This window comes from Pseudopipra pipra, chromosome 4, assembly GCF_036250125.1.
Source record: "Pseudopipra pipra isolate bDixPip1 chromosome 4, bDixPip1.hap1, whole genome shotgun sequence".
In the NCBI taxonomy this organism is placed as follows: Eukaryota; Metazoa; Chordata; class Aves; order Passeriformes; family Pipridae; genus Pseudopipra; species Pseudopipra pipra.
The window spans coordinates 12203540-12221511 of record NC_087552.1 but is presented as its reverse complement, the minus strand read 5'-3'; the positions used below and the strand labels follow the sequence as shown (position 1 = coordinate 12221511).

The window sequence follows — 17972 nt, the reverse complement described above, 5'->3', positions numbered from 1 at the left end:
AAAAAGTATTTCAATTTTTTTCCAAGGGATCAGTTGTTTGTCCTTTGCTCTGATGCCAGTTATTCCTAGAACGGGGTTTTATCACAAATTTTTAAACCTTTAAAAGTGGGGATTATAATTGAAAGCCAAATCAAACACTAAAGATGTAAAAATAGTATTGTTTGATATAATTAATCCCTTTACTCCTGAATCATTTTAGTTGGAAAAAATACCCCAAAGTAAGCAGCATGCTATAAAACTAATGATATGAAATACTGATCAAAACACCCCCCCCCATTACAGCTTTTGCTGCCAGACTGACCCAGATACATTTGCTAAGTTTAATTATATTGGTTTCACTCATTCCTTGCATGTAAGTGCTTTGAGAGCACAATTCCACTAAAGTCAAGGGAAGGTTTTATATTGACTTCTGAGGGCTTGGCTAAGGCTCTTAGTGAATAGCTTCAAGTCACACAATCTGCTGCCAAAAATGCATCTGACTGCATATCCAGCAGATATTTGCAGAAAAGAGGGAGAAGCAGGGGGAAACTATTTTATATGATATGATCATCCCAACAGCAATGTAATGCTATTTAAAGTGAAAGACACTTTAACTGATAATCCATTTCAAATATTACAGCTGTAAGAAGTATAGTCTGAGCTGGATTCACCAGCAAAGAGGGAGTGCAAAAGGTTAGGCCAACCATTTGCTGATAAATAGTTAATAATCCTCCAGAGCTGCAGAGTGCCACAGAGAAAAGTGAAGGTGTTTGGGTGCTCAGCTACCGTGAAAAGGAGTGCAGACATTTCGGTGTCTCACAGCTGCCTGGGGAATCTGGGTTTAGGGCAGATAATATTTGAAGTCTCTGTTACAAAGTAAATGGAGAGTTCAGATGTGAACTGAATTGAAACATTTAGGTATTTGGATTTTAACCAATCCCTTCCTGGAAAATCCCAAGTCTTTCTGTGAAATGAAGCACAATATATCCACAGCCACACAAGCCAGGTCCTTAATAACAACCATAGGACAAACATGCTGCTGGCAGGAAAAAAACACCATAGCCCTGCCTGTGATAAGATTTCCTTATTCCTCCCATTGTAAAAGTCTGGAAAAGGACTTGGGCAAATTTGCACTCAAGTCTCCCATCAGAGACTGGTGCCTGCCTAACGCTGCTTTTCTGTGAGTGGAAATTTCACCTGAGACGGCTCAGCAAGACTCAAGAATGTGGTTAGGGAGAGACATTTTGCTTTATCCACTCTACAGAAATGTTTGCCACTTCTCATTGAGAAGCCTTAGAGCTTTACAGGTGCTTTGAGGGAACATCTCTTCCCACAGCAGCCTACAGACATCTGGCTAAGCAATGAGCCTCTAAACACATCAGCTCATGTGTGCTGATAGAGACTGGTGGCTTATCCAGTACCAACACCTACAACTACACTCACCAAAGAGAAGTGAGCTTTGCCAAGTGCTTGCAAGCCCTCAGGACTGATGTCCACCCTGGGCTGCCCTCAGCTGGTGCTAAGGGTGAGGACACACAATCTCTGTACAGGTGGAGAACAGGTCCTGCAAGTGAGCAGGAGCAGTGACAGCAGGGCAGGAGCTCAGAAGGACAGAGGTTGGGAAGGAGTGGTTATGCAGGGGAGAAGCAGGAGAGGGAGAAGCAGGAGTTGAGGTGTATTTCAGGAAGAGAAGGCAAAGAAAAGAGAGGAAGAGGAGCAACTGATAGCAGTATAGGATTTTTTAACCCTCAGGCTACCAGATGCTCTCAGACTTCCACTTCCTTTTCTGTCACTCAGAGGACACCTGACACAAAGGCTATCATCTGCTCCAAGTTCCCATGGACAACAGCTCCTACTGAAAGTCACCTCGAGGGGTAAGGCTCTCTTATGTTCCCTTCATGAACCTAACTGATGATCCACGCAGGTGGGAGCCAGTATGCCCCCTCCAAAAGATGTAGGGGGCTGTCTTTCAGTTTGTTGTCTTAGAACAACCTAAGGAAATTTTTACAGAACTTCATACAATAAAATCCCCTAAACAAACTTTGCTAGTGGAACATTAACATATAAGTGTTTTATTTTTAGTATTGAGACAGACCAACACTAAAGCTGATTTGGAAAACTTAATTTGAACCAGTTGTTCATGTATGTTACAGCAGTGTCTTTAATTACACGCCCAGTACAATTATTTCCACAGAAACTCCATGCAGAAAGCCCTCAGTGACGGATGCAGAATGGATCTCCTTTCTGCTTTGTGGTACAGAGAGAACAGGGAGCTGTGAGGAGAGAAATGATGGCTGAGGAAACTGAATGGCACTTTAATTATTCCTGGCAATTAGGTTCTATACCTGCCACTACAGAGCTGTTTGTATATAGTAAAGGCCAGTCATGTAAAACAAAACCTCTACAGATGGCCTCTGGGCATGTTTTCCCTTCCCCTTGCTGTGCCCAGCCTCAGACAGCCTGTGGACATGCTTAGCCTTAGCCTTCAGTAGCTGTCAGTGAAGCCAGTGAGAGCCGTATTCTGGATGTAAATTCTCACAGCACTAAACTTTCTGGAAGCCTGTAACATCTCACTGCAGGCCTCCAAAAACTGGTGGTCTGATTTGCCTTATATCCCCTGATTATGAAGCCTGATAAAGAGCACCTTAATGAAGTGCTTGGGCAAAAATGTGAATGGATCGGTGTGAGTGCAGAAATGGTGTGGAAGCCACGGAACAATACACTGGGTATGGAGAGGAGCTGTCAGAATCCTGGATAACTGCTCACTGGCAGGCCTGTGAACTGAGACATGGAACCTTGGGAAAAAATTCTGTATTTAAGCCTAGGTGCAGAGATGCTGAATGGCTGAGCTAGCCTTCATTCTGGCTTTCATCTCAAATACTGACTGAACTGTTGTATCATCTTTCAATATTCTAAAGACAATATATAGGTTTAGCAGAAAAAGCAGCCGAGCTGTAATGACATGTTACCCCGACTACAATGCTCTACTTCATTTTTCCCATTGCATCTTTTTATTTTGGATTGTATTAAGTTGATTAACATATCTGCCCACTTCAGCAAAAACACACTTCATCGCTTGCTGTGGACCCTCTTCTGCAGCAACCTGCTTCCTAGTCTCCATGAAAATGAACTCCGGGGAAACGGCTGGATCAGCTCCCCCAGGATGTTCACGTGAGCTGTTTTACTTTATATAGCTCTTTCATATGGGAACTGGCACGTCACCATCTCTAACTTGGGAGGGTATTTACAGCACCTGTTAATTCATCGACTGGTGGTGTTACAGCACTGAACTTCAGTGTCACGTGGCAAGCCTTGCACAGGGGGAGAGAGTGACTCACTCCTTCCTAGAGAAGCCCCTGAGCTCTGTGATAGCTCCAGCTGGGGAGCTGTATGGCAAACAGGACATGCACTATGTGAATGCAAACATGCAACTTAAAAAGATCAACTGCTTTGGCAGCTTCTAACCACAGTTGAATATTTCAAATAACAAAGGGCTTAACAATCTCTTGTATGTCATGTGGCCCACCATGGGAGAAATGCCTCTTAACTGGAATTAGGAGTACAGATCTTGCTCCAGATAGACTTTTAAGAGAAATCTGACAGAAAGAAGATTTGGTTTCCCAGAATGAGCAATTAGTTGTCCTTGATCAGTATAGCAGAGAAAAATTTATTTGCAGACTTCTTCTTTGAGATTGGAACTGAGAGCATGATTAAAAAAATAAATCCAGTCCTGATTTAAAACACAAGCGAAAGCTCTGTGAAAGAACCTATAAATCCACTAAAACACCAGTAAACAATCTTCTGCTCCATGAAGCAGGCAACCACAGACACACAAATCCCAACACCAAACCAACCACCAAACACACCCTCTTCCTTGCTAATAGAAGTGGGGTGCAGGAGCGAGGTAGAGTCAGACCTTGTACATCCCTTAATAAATCAGTTAATAAATCTGGCAAAAAAGAGTAGGATGGGAACAGACAGGTGAAGGGCTAAGGATATACCCAAGTAGCTGGTGTTTCCCTCCTGCCCCAACCAGCTGCTCTGTGACGTGCTTACCGGAATCCCTAGAGCTTTTAGAATATTCATTTTACACATCGGGCAGGTACGATGGTCTAGCAGCCAGGGATCCACACAGGACTTGTGGAAAAGATGCCTGCAAGGAAAACCAGGATATCTTAATTCAAATGCACCACAGCACAATTTACCACTTAGTACCAGATGATTCTGAATTCAGTAAAGAGTTTGCAGTTTGTGACCTCTCTAAAAGACTGCAAAACTAGATCCTATGCACACAAGACTAAGATTGTTCCTTCAGAATCTCAAGCACAAGCGCACATTTAAGTGTGTTTGGAATAGAAGACATGCATAATTAGAGAAATAGGGAAAATACACAAAATGCATCAGCAAACCCCATATTCTTTAAACATTAAAGGCTGTCAGCAAACAAAAGCTGCTTGCTGGTAAAGGTAAAAATCATGCTAGAAACATTTCTTGATGTTTCTACAGACAAACTTGATGACACCTGATAAATGTGAAGCCATTGAGCATAGTATTTTTCAGGATAGAGGCACAGGCAAATAAACTGAGTTACTTTTCATTTAAACAGAAAAGCCAGCATGAAGCTTAACACATTCTCCCTGACTTTCCTGCTCTTTAGAAGCTGCCCATCAGAGAGACTTCCTACACAATGCCAGCCCTGAAGGAGTTGTTGCTAATACTGTTCTAGGTCTGAAGTGACTGCCAAGCAGCTACCTGAGCCTTGTAGCTGCTGTGCACCCCTTTTCTTAGACACTATTCAGGTGGAGGAGTTGAAAGTTTCTTCTCTAGCATTGCCTGACACAAGCTGATATTGATATTATTAAATATCAATATTGATATCACTAAATATGGATTATATTAAATATAGATACATTCAGTGCTTGAACCTGACTGACAGATTGCATTCTCTCTTGTGAGCATATTCTGTTACTAGGAATACTAGGAAATGTTTCTTCACCAAAAGGGTGGTCAGACATGGGAACAGGTTGCCTAGGGAAGTGGTGGAATCACCATCCCTGAAGATATCTAAAAGAGTTGTGGATGTGGCACTTGGGAACATGGTTAAGTGGTGGACTTTGCAGTGCTGGCTTATGTTTGGACTTGATACCTTACAGGTCTTTTGCAACCTAAACAATTCTGATTCTAAGGCTCTGCCTGGACCGTGGCACATACCAGCCTCTACAAGGAAATGCCATCTCTGAGAAAGCCAGAATCACTTAATGTACCCAAATAATGTTAAATATTTAAGTGCTACTTATTCAGCTGAAGGGGTCAGCAGATGTATTATGGCACAGCTCCTCTCACACAACAGGATGCACTTGCAGCTTGATGGAAGATACTGAAGTGCACTTTCACCAATACTGGTTTGTAACCCCAGCTCTTACTAAGATGCTACTGGCCAACAGAGCAGCTGTTTGGCTTGTGAGAGGACTGCAGTCCTAAGTAATACTAGAAATTCAAAGTCAAAACTGTGTGAAATCTCATAATCTTATTCTTTTCACTACAGTGTTTTTACTCACTACTTCTAGAAAAAAAAAGGATCCTTTGTGAATCAGAGCTACATTGCACATTATCACATTCCTGTGTGTGGTATCACTTCACACGACCACGGGAAAGGGCAAATCTGTTCTTGGGAGTTTGATCCAGTCTAATTATATGAGTTGGCTGCAATACTGAACTTGGTCAAACCTCGTCTGACCCTGTTTGTCAACATGATTTAATGCAAATGAGGCATCGTGAAGTTTAAACTTGAAGTTTAAATCACTTCCTTACTAAGGCTACTAAAGATCAGAGCTGTCCTTCCAAACAAGACCTGACTTAATGGATAACAACACAGTGTACCAGATTTTGGTCTCTGTCCTGCTTAAGAATTCCTTCCTTTTATCTTAGGAGGGACATATTCAGCACATCATCAGATAAGCATTCTGAATAGGGGAAAGCATATAGTTCTCAGGCATGTGTAATTTTACATTTAAAAAAGTCTGACCAACAGAATTTCTTGGGTGTGTTAATTCATGGAGGGTACTGAAAGTCTTGCCTTTCAGCTATTTGAAATAATTATGAAATTCTTGATAGTGATTGGTTTTCTTTAACTATATAATCAAATCAATAAAAAAACACGTTTATTGACAAACATCTGAAGCATGTCTGTGCCAAAATAATCCGCACATTTGCAAAATCTGAGATAATTATTCTCTCAGAAAAAACTCCGGATTTCCAAAATCTGTTTTGGATTAAAAAAAGCATAATTTCTATTAAGACATTTTACCATAGACTAGAAAATCCCTTTTTGTTTTCAAGTTCCAGCTTTGAAAGCCTCAGTCAAACTGGGGTTCATTTTGCAGAATTTTGTGATGTTTGTTCATCACAAAAGCTTGGAACTTTTGTGACTTAAAGACTTCAAAAACTGCTGTTCGGTGCTCCTGAAGTTGGCTTCAAAAACAATATTCTAAAATAAGTCCTAACAATGCCAAGCAATTTAAATACATGACAGATTGTGTCACTTTGCAATTCTCAATACTAATGTAGCACAGTCTATTATGAATCTACTAATTTCAGATTTAGTATGCACAACAGAAGGAACTTGATTTGACAGAAATCTATAGAAAAATGGAATGTTACTGAAAATCAGATAAAGATTTGCCTTTTAAAATTTTTGTACTGCATTATACAATTAGAGCTTTCATAATATCTATTTTGAACATGTAAACATTTGTGAAGAGAAGCACGGGGGTAGGCTTTGCAGATTTGGATTTGAAACTTTATTTTCTTTGTTATTAGCTATAGCACTATGTTACATACACACTTATGGCTTTTAACAAATTGTCAATTGCTTGATGTCCTGATCAGTCCATTACCCAAATTCAAGGAGCACAAGGTAAGATGAGAGAGCAACTGTAGTATTTCACCATCACATGGTAAGATAAAGACGTAAAGAGATCAACTGCAACAAAAATCCTTCTCCCTTTGCAGTTCTGGCTGATGCAAGTTTTAAACGGAAGGAGAAGACAGAGGCATCACGGATGAGTTCAGAAGTAATGACCCACACAAGGAGACACTAAGAGAAAGATGTTCCAGGCACAGGCTTGGGATATGGCTTTGACAATCAAAGGCAAACCTGGAAAAGAAACCCTGGTTTTTTTTCCCTATTGTGTGCAACCACATGTATTGCAAAACTGTGTTGATTGGGATGGGTTGAAAAGTTTCTCAAAAGAACTGTAATTGATTAGTTGACAGAGAGGAAGGCGAGGAGATGTTGCAACAACTCCATACAAAAAGGCTTTCATGAGGGGAAAGGAAACAACCGCTCTTCCCTCTCCTAGGGATAAGAGGCACAATGATGAGTTTAAACTGCAGCAAGTGAGATCCAGGCTACACAATAAGAAAGGCTTCACCACAGTCAGGGTAACAAAGCACTGCAATAAATTATCAGGGGAATTTCCAGAGTCTTCATCCCGGGAGACTGCAGAGTGTGTTGGAAAAAGCTCCCAAGAACGACACGTGCGTGCCAGAGTCCCTGTGCTGTTCCAGAGGTGGCAGCCTCCTGGGATCCCTCCTGCACTCTTCTGTGACTGCACATGGCTCACAGAGCACAAAGAAAAAGAACCTCAGAATCCCAGAGCACTCCATTTACTATTATCTAAATAGCACTTCATGTTTTTTAAACTGGTGATTACTTTTGTTTGAAATGTATTTACTCTTTCTTTCAAGCTGCAATTTTAATCACCCAAGAAAAAAAAGTTATGTTGAGCTCAGCCCCAAATTATAATGATGACTGTAGTAAAACTATTGTAAAGCTTTCAGCTTGCCAACAATTTTGAGAAGCTTTTTTTCCAGGTTAGGGGAAACTGTTCTCCTCCTGCCTTCTACTCCTAGTCTCATCTATGCAGAGAGAGGTACATCCCTAGGGACCCTGAGTAAGAGCATCAGTTGCCTGGATTAGACATAGGGCTAAAGCAGGGGATTGAGAAGGGTTTTGATGAGAGACTGAGCAGCACTGTAGTATCCAACAAGATGGTTTGAGCTTTTAGGGGTGCATCTAGGGTATTATTTGTTTACTTTTGAGGTAAAAGCAAGAATAAAAGAAGATGATGATGAGGGTGAGAGGAAGGAATGAAAGGAAAGAATGTGTGCTATGAAATAATTTTCAAAGGAAGCTAATAAAAAGAGAAGGCAGGAGTGAAGCAGACTGAAATCACAGTTGTTCATAGAGTGAAGGTTCAGGGGAAGAGAACAAGCTGGAATGGGGTCAGAGAGTGTGTTTATTAGTGAGAGAAATGAAACAGCCAAAAAAAAAAGCTTATGAGGAACTCAGCAGAGATAATCTTGAAAGAAATGTCTTGCCTCTCTGTAGAAGTTTAGTAGTTAGTAGAAGTTTAGTAAAAGGCACATGCTGGGGGCAGCAGCACCAGTAACTTCTCCAAAGCTAGAGCAGAAAAGGCAACAGCATTTTGAAGCTGGAGATGGAAGACAAGCAGAACGAACCAGGGCTGTGACAAGGATGTCACTCTGGGAACAATGAACTCGGTTACATTTGATCGTGTGTCAGTGCCCTCAAAGACAACTTCAGTGATGTTTGCTACCATTAAACATAAAACCAGCTGCAAGTCAACACTTTTTTCTTTTTTACCAAGTGTCACTCCTTATTTATTTAATACACTCTGCAGAGTGAAGTTTATTAATACAGTCAGTTGTGGGAGCTGCCTGAAGAGGACAGAGAGGAAGAAGCACGAGTTCACTAGAATTCTCCTCTGAGCTTTTCAGAGTGGGGTACACAACAACAGGCTATCCCAGTGCCAGCAGAAAAGAGGACTGTTTGGGGAAACAGCCTAAATCCTAGTAAACATGTAGCTATTTGACTTCAGAGCTCACCCACTGCAATACCAGCAGGTGGACTTTTGGTACCAATTTCTTAGGAGATTCAGGCTCTTAAAAAGTCTTAGAGTCTTAAAGAGAAATCTCAAGACACATAGGGCTTTATACAGAGTGTGCCTGCCAGCAGTGGCTTTCCCAGTACTACCTGCAGTACAGGGCAGTACCTTTCATGTGCAACTCCTGGGGCATATTTTGCTTTGCAGATAAAACCTTCTACACCTCTGATAGAAACACCAAGGTTAGCCAGCACTGGTGTCATATGGTGCTGGCTTCTGTAAGCTTGGTGACATGCCAGCCTTTTATTAAACAGCAGTCTAATGATGTTCCCACATTAAGAAACTGCACATGGTTTAACTGAGGATGCTGGAGGAAAAAAACTACAGAGTCTGTAGGTCTTTATCAAGATATAACACACTCCTACTCACTTCACAGACACAGAAATTAATCTTTTTTTTCTTTTTTTTTTTTAATGAGGAGACAAGACTGTCAACAGCAGAAAGAGTCAAGACTACCATTTCATGTTTCAGAAGTTCAAACACATGAGAACACGCAAAACACTGCCCTCACAACTTGTGCAGCCGGAAAGCCAGGGGTTGTGAAGTAGCTGATTGAGAAAGATGAGTTTTTATAATTCCAGACTGCTGAGGCTCAAACTGTGAGTATTTTACAAGACAGTTCTGCGGCTTCTACCCTTTCAGCGTGAGTCACTTTCTAGGCGACCTTTTAAGTCAGCCAAGAATTGAACACCACCTGTTAACTATGTGTTTCCTATCCACTCTGCTTGACTCAACGCTGTGCATGACAAAGTCTTATTGAACTGTGAGGTGACACACAAGTGAAAGCTAAAGCTTAGACATATTTTAGGATGTTGTATAACTACCTCCAAACACTGCCTGTCTCTAACATGCAAAATTGCCAAGCTTTATTCTGCTTCTATGCAAACAGGCTTGATGTCAAACCAAGGTCCATATTTTCTGGTAATTTCTCACTGTTCTGTATTTCTGCTTCACAAGATGATATGTTTGTGTTTGTTTGTAAAACAAAAAAGAGTTCACATGTGACTTGTCATTGTGGGGGATTTACAGTAGGTCAAATTTATGATTAATCTGTTGCTTTTTGTTTGCCACTTAGAGATGACAGTAAACAGATTTAATGAGTTGCATGAACTAACAGAAATGGACAGCTTGTAACATTCAAATATCTACTAGGGAACAACATAGCAGGAAAATAAACAAGTATTTTGGTTTCTCAAGCCAGTGAATATGATGCAGGAGAAGGAAGAAGCTCTATTAAAAAAAAACCTCTGCTCTGCATGTACAGCACTTAAGATTCTTATATCTAGGGAAATCAAACACTTGCTGTTGCTCTCCTGGAGGAACCAGTGTTCCTAAGAAATTTCTTAAGAAATTGATTTCCTTAGAGAAATCCTTCATGTCACTTCACAGATGACAATACAACAGCACAAAGATGAATACAGCTGTTAGGGGCAGCAAGAGGCTCTGCTCCTGTTTCACATCACTGCGATGTAAGTTCTGCACAGGGCACGCTCACACGAGGGGGAAAAAAGGAGAAAGAATAAACTGAAAAGCTCTTCTTCTCACCTTGCTTTACTGTTTCTACTCAGCGCATCTCTTTTTATGACTGGGGATTTTTTTGACAAAAGTCAGCCCTTTCTCAGTGCCTGAACATGGCCCAGGACAGCAAAAGAAGTAGTTCCATGGGGAGCAGGAGCCTGCTCTATCCCTGTCTGCTGTGGCCAGGCCTCACCTTGAAGTCAGAAGCAAATTCTCCTAAGGCATTTATTCTGGACTGATTAAGAAAAAAAAGTGAGGAAAACAGAGGAATCAAACCCTTTAATGTAAAAATCCTACCGAAGACCTTTGTAATAGGTCCAGATCAGACAAAATTTCTGACTGTCATACTAAACCCTCAAGGTCTCACCACCATTAATACCTGTTTCACTTCATGCTGAATAAAGAGGCATTTCAGATATCTTTAACAACAGATTTTGAATAAATCCAAATAATAAACTCACCCTTCCCTCCCCCAGCTCTCAAGTAATCTCATCAGTGTGAAACTGTGAGAACAGAGACTGTCTCGAAGTAGAGAGATTATTAGAGCTAAAGTAACTTCAACTTACCTGCAAGGCAATATCCTGACAACATCATTGGGCTTGTAGCCTTCAATACAAACAGCACAGTTATCAAAGTCTGGCTCAGTTTCCTACAGCAGAGAGAGAACATTCATAATTTTCATTTTTTTTATTTTTCTTAGCTCATCTCTCTATACAAGAGCCTATGTGACAAAGTAAAACAGTCACTGAAGTAGATTGCAAATCCAGTAACTGCATTTCAAGACTAGCAAGTCAGATTTCCCAATATGTTTCCAGCTAGAAACCTGCACTGGGAAGCATGTAGATTTAGTTAGCATGTTTTAACTTCAAGGTTTTGTTGCATCTTTATTGAATCACCCTCTCTACTCCGTTCCCCACATAACTTCCTTACCAACGTTCCTCCTCCACCTGAAGGACACAGTAGCTAAATAAGCAATTGCCATTTCTGTTCTGCCTCATTGTCCCAGAGGTCTGAAAGAATCCTCAGCACTGAATTTCATTTAGTAACAAGCATTTTGAAAAATTACCTTGTCACCTTTCCTGATCGTTCTGACTTGCAGCTTGCTGATTGCTTTCTTTGCAGCATCTCCAAGCCGGCGCTGTAATACAAAATTTGATCTTATGAAAAGAGCAACTCTTCATGCAGAAACCATCGCCTTTTCTCCCTACCCTTCTTAATAATTGCAAATGACTGTACATGGAACAGGAGAGTGTATAAATATAAACATAATAATTCATAATAAGGCCACAGTAGGTGTTCTAGGCTTGCTGGTAACCCAGAGCAGATGAGGCCAAACTACTCTGATAGAGTTCCAGTGGAGATTGCATGTGAGCCCCTCCTGGCACTAAACTACAGCAGTGAGTAGCAACAGATGTAACAAGTCAACTATTTGGGTATCCTACTTCTTCCCTCTCTTTTTTTAATGACACTTTAAAAACAAAATACCAGGCAGTAAGCAAAGTGAACACTGAACTTTATTTGTACATTGTTTCATTGCTAGTTCAAGATCTTCAGCAAGATGTAAGACCTGAAAGTGAGCTGCTAATTTGTTAACCACAAAAACTGCGAAAAGTCTCTCCTGTTCTTTTTTCCCCACAATACAGAATTGCCTACTTTATAAAAGCAATGCGAAGGATAAAAATGAGAACAAAGCATCTGCAGTTTACTTGCAGGTAAAGCACTATATAGTCCTGCAGTAACATCCTATCCATACATAACCATTTGCTCATTCTTCCCCTTTCTGTCTTTCCCTCCAGTGGACCATAAATTGGTTACCATGTGACATTTTTGACTGTTCTCCCATATTTCCAAAACACCATTACTGTGCTAGCAAAGGTCACAGCCACTCAGGATTAAAGTATGTAATAACAGCCTGATGCAAAACACCCTGTTCTCAGATGCTGAAGGTGGACATGTCTGCCCCTTGCAAGAGGCTGTGACCATTGCAGGGCAGTCCATACAACCACTGCTCAGCGGTCCTGTGCTATGGAGCTTGTGCTGTATCAGTGCTCCAAGGACGTGGCTGCTCACTTGTGCTAACCCATCGACAAGGCCATCTGGAGACAGACTCACAGGCTGGAAAAGTCTTTGAGAGGTCACGTACTCCCAACCGCCCCCTGCTCAAGGCTGGGTCAACTTCAAAGCCAGAGCTGTGTTCAGTCAAGTTTTGAATATCTCCAGGAAGGGAGATTTCACAACCTCTGTGCATAATTTGTTCCAGCGCTTAACCAATCTCAGTCTTTTTTCTTTTCTAAACATACTAATGGAATTTCCCTTGCTGTAATTTGTGACCATCAATGTGCACCTCCAAGACGAGGTTGATTCTGACTCCTCTCCGACCACCCGTTATGCAGCTGAAGGCTGGAAGCAGACTCTCTCCTCCTCCTCTGCTCCTCTCCCAGCTTAGCAAGCCAAGCTCCCTTCACCTCTCCTCAGATGCCATGTGCTCCTGTCCCCAGATCATAGTGGTGACTCTCCTCCTGGTCACCTCTCACTTTTTTCATGCCTCTGTCATACAGTTCCAGGCAGCAACACCTACTCCAATGTCTTCTTGTCAGCTTTGTAACAGTTCATAATACAGCACATCCTAATTTGCAACCAGTTGAACTCTTCTGTTCACCTCCTCTCCCCATCCATGTTTCCAGCCATGTGTTGTTAGATAGGAGAGAGACTTTGGGCCTTTGGTGACTCAGAAGACATTCAACTTTCCTGGCTGGGAACATTGCTTGTGCTGGAGTTCAGAGGGACTGGTCAGCAGGAAGGGTTTCCAGCTGGAGGGGGTGAGAGCATGAAGCCAAAAACGGACGGAAGCTGGAGGTAGTTTGTAAGTTCAGGCCTAATCACCATACAGATATGACTAATAAATTACCACTTTGTTCTTCAGATTCAATTAAAATCACTGAATTAAATTTAGAGAGTAAGCTTATTGGATTGGAAAGACATGGAAGCTGACAAAACGCATGCAATACTGAAAGCAGAGAGCAATTTCAGATCTGGCTAAAGAGGTGAAAACAATCTTGGCTATCATATGAGATTTATATATGAGCTTCCCACAATAACTAATTATTGCATGTGAGGGAGTATTCTGCAGTTATACAACATCTCTTTCTGTGGTCCATTTTTCTCACAGTGTCCCTTAAATAAAGGGATCAGATGAGAGTTGGAAACATTTCTTGCCAGCTATTTGGTTCTTTAATGTAAATCAAAGACAGACTGATAATATACAGCAAGACAAGAGCCATTATGTCCTGTTTCAGAAATTGCTTGTGATTCCTTTTTATCACTATTATTACTTAAACTAATGAAATGTCTCAGTTCTTTTTTGCACGCACTTGAAGGGGAAAGGACAAGATTAAAAACTCATGTACATCTTTGATCTGCTCGTTTTCATGTTTGCTTTCTCTTATCTATCATAAATAGAAAAGTTCATGACTTACATGGAAATGAGAGTAATTTAGTTTTTCAAAGAACAGGAATATCTTGGAGTAAAGGCATACTTTCAAAGGATTCTCCCATTTGAATGCAAGGCATGCTATCAATAACCAATGATATCTCCTAAAAGTTAAGAGGCATTACAATAGTCTAAGGGTTTAAAGTGAGGCTTAGAGATTTACAATCATAAATCTCATAATCTCATTAGCATGGCTGCAACATTCAGTACTGGACTGGAAGGAGTCAAGCATATGAGATGCAGTGGTTTTATGGAAATGGGGATCCTAGTTAAAAATAAAGGACAGTAGCATGGAAAGCATCACTTATGTGCTCCTGAGAAAGTAAATGACCGTAAATGCTAGAGAAAAAAAATTACAGTAAGTTCTTCTCTCTTAATGTCCTTACTAAACTATCACCTTTGCAAGGAGGAGATCACCTTGTGCAAAATGAAGTGCATCACTGGGACAAGGTCTCAGACACATCTCCTGTCCACATTTAAAATTTGCAGACTCCATTGTGGGAAGCATCTTCCCAAAACTGCTTCAAAGACTGATGTTTCTATTCAGTGGCCCAAAACTCTCAAAGCCACAGCCAGCAATCTTCCATCTCAAATAACTGCTCCACATGCTGACAGCCACATACTAAAGATTAACACAGGATGCAAGGAATCCTCCCAAACCCCAGTGAGATTGCTACTTGATTTGGCTTCCACTGTCCTGCCAAACTAATGAAGCCCACCTAGCTTCAAAATGACTTTGCAGAAACCTTCCTCTTAAAAAGAAGCCAGTGGAAAGAAATTACATGGAAGAAATATGGTGAAGAAGTCTGGCACTGGAACATCATCTCCTCGTCATCTTCCCGTCTCACAAACAACAGCAAGAGAACTCTGCTATTACTGGTGAAATATGAAATCTGACACACTGACAGGGTTGATTTTTTCTTTTTTGGTTGTTGTTAAGTCTGTGTCCTGGCTGCTACAGGGCTGTGACAGCAAGCCACATTCTGCTGAATTATCTCTGGCACTTGAATATTTTGTGATTTTGACTCTGTAATTGTCATATAATTCCAAACTACTTCTAATTAGCTCTGCAACGTGATGTTTCATGATGCAAACAATTCTCACTGTTTTTTACAAACTCTCTCATCTTCAGGAGGGCTCCAGGAACAAGCTGTTGAGGAAACAGATTGCCTATGCATTTCTTTCACAAATCTATCCTCTTCATATCAAAAGGATTATTATCAGGGCAACATCTTGTTATGTCAGAAGAAAAAAACGTTCATCCATATGAATATTACTACCTATCTTCTACTGCCATATGTACTGTACAGTTGTCTGTGCTAGAGGTACTCTTAAATATTAAATATATTAAAATAAAAATTGATATCTAACCATTTTGTAGCTGGCTCTTTGCTAGCTGCACTCATTGCTTTCTTGATGGACAACTAAATCAGTTCCTTTTGGATTTACTGCTTGCTCAGAAACTTATGCTGTGTGCAAGAATGGAAGTGGACCTGGAAAGGAGGGTCCCCATATATAACAGGACCAGACAAAGGTAGTAATGAGGTTCAACAAAAGGATACATGATATTTTTCATGAAAGGAAGACATAGTTGCAATGAGTCAGCTTGGAAGAGGCAAAATGGAAGATGATTTAGGGAGACTTGCAGTGACCAAGGAAAGATGTTCTAATATCTTGCCTTCATTTAACAGTGCAACACTTCTCCTGCTTGGAGAGAACAGCTTTTTCTGCCAGTCATAGTTTGCAGACATGTTGTCCCATTCTCTCAGCACAGTACCCAGACCACCAACCCACAGGAGGCTAAACTGCCCCTGGTATCAAATTCAGCATCAGCCAAACCTCCGAAGCCCACGCCTGGCACAGGTTAGCGAAGACATAGGCATAGGTTCTCATTTGACATAGAAAACATAGGGCCTCACAAGCCCTTGTTTTAAAAACTGTGTGGCTTCAAATAATTCAGATGACAAAACTAATTTAAACACTTATTTTTAAATTATTTTAACTGAAGTCTAATAAATGAGCGACAGGTTTTTGAGAACAGGGCACTCAGTGTGCACAGTTAAAATTCATTGCACTCTGGGGTAGGAACTGATAGCACAACTTTCTCTCAACAGACCAGCTAGCTCCCCCTTCACCTCTGTTTATCCAAACATTTCAGCCTGTGGATACACTTTAGCCTGAACACATCAAATACAAATAGAAAGAAAGCATCTCTTCTAAAATTAGTCAGCAATGAAGGTGCTTCCAACCCACGCTAGGCTCTCCAACAAGTAAGCACAACACCTTCATAGCAACAGACGTGTGCAAGTTATAATGCTAAAAGCTTTTGAGTGCAATGACTAAAGAACCTTGCTCCAGCAAAGCCACACAAACAGCTTTTCTTTGTATATATCTGAATATCCGAGGTATTACTGTAGAAATCTGTGATCCCATCTTTGTGCTATAAGAGAATATGTTAAAGAAAAAAAAAGGCAGAACTTTACAGGGAACAGGGAGGAACCCTCATGGCAAGGCCAGGAGCAAGATGAGCTCTTCTGAACCACCTACATCATTATATTCCATAGCCAGGACTAAAAGAAACAAAACAAACAAGCCACAGCAATGCATTAACACAAATCATTGAGCTTTGTATATTGCTGCCATTTTTCATATGAAAAGAGCTAACAGAGAGATTAGAAGAGACGTCAGACAAATTGTATGATGAAAGGGCATGAAGACATTCTAGTTTGTCTCATATTATTGTGCAAAAGTGGCCAAAAAAAAATAAATTCTTAGGAGGCATGCTTTCTTATTCTTCTGAAGAACAAAACTAGTAAAATATAAAAGTTATTAAAACCTCTCCACAGGACAACTGCTTGTGCACATGTTAGTCTCACTCAAACCTTGGAAAGAAAACACTGAAAAGAAAATTTGCTTGAACATATAAACCTATCAGTTCCAAACCTCACATTACCTGACTGAGCTTCTTATTTTGCTGAGTTTTATGTTTATGTATCTCTATTTAGATTGCTAATCTGCCTGTATAATTACTTGATTGAAAGCACACTTACACACACAAATTAGGCAGCCATGTGCTTTTGCAGACAAAGCATCTAAAAATTACAACAGCCATTACAGTCACAGCGAATCTGCTGCCAATGATGTTCAAAATCCAGCTGGGATAGTCTCATTCTTGCTATCCAAAATTTCAGACCGTATATTTAAAAGGAAAATATATTCTTTCTGTCTGTAAATACAGAGCAGCTGCACTCTATCTCAGAGGATGCCTGAATTTCAATGGGGGAGGGCAAGGGATTCCTATAATCAAGTATATGTTACAGAGTGTGTGGCTGTACTTTTCTCTACAAGATGATTATTAACACTCTCAGCTTCACCTTTTCTGCAGAATAAGCAAGGCAACCCTCCTGGCCCTGAAAGTAATTTATTGAGGGTTCAGAAACCTCTCTGAATTATAGTGCGTTTTTTCCCTGCATTAAAATGGTTATCTCCTCAGATTTCATACACTGATAACATTTTCTGGTGTACCATTAGAATGAAATGTAGAAGCCTCAGCTTTCCAGTTCTGCTGATGCTGAGATAGTTGTATCCAGACAAGAACAGATTAAATTTATTATTATCATTGCTATTATTATTCTCTGCTGAACTACCATAAAGATGGACAGTGCTTTATAAATTCAGGGCTCAGGACTCAGGGCTCATTCCCACTGCTGACTTCTCTCCAGCCCTATAGGCTTTGTATCTCTTTCAAGGAGTTTGGACAAGATGCCAAAAACAATAGCAATAATAACATTTAATGGGATTGGTGGCTATCACTGCAGCACTTATATGTTCAGTGATCATTGTCAAATGAAGAGGGACACGTTTGTCTTTCAAGCCCAAGACCCTTCTAAAGAAGTATGAAAATGAAAACACATTCTGTTCTTTCTTCACTTATTGTGAACCATTATTTCACACACAGACATTCACATATCTCTGTATTTTAGTCATCATCGTAATCTCAAGGGTTGTTGGTTATA

The 17972-nt window shown here is 40.6% G+C and overlaps 1 protein-coding gene across 1 annotated transcript in view; it reads right to left on the bottom strand.

Moving 5' to 3' along the window:
* RNF150 (ring finger protein 150) overlaps positions 1-17972 on the bottom strand; it is a 118975-nt gene that overhangs the window by 32120 nt on the left and 68883 nt on the right. The window contains exons 3-5 of the mRNA XM_064651575.1: positions 11533-11604; positions 11033-11115; positions 4036-4132 (exon numbers count right to left, since the gene is read on the bottom strand). Coding sequence (XP_064507645.1) covers positions 4036-4132; positions 11033-11115; positions 11533-11604 — 252 coding nt within the window. The remainder of the gene's footprint in view (positions 1-4035; positions 4133-11032; positions 11116-11532; positions 11605-17972) is intronic.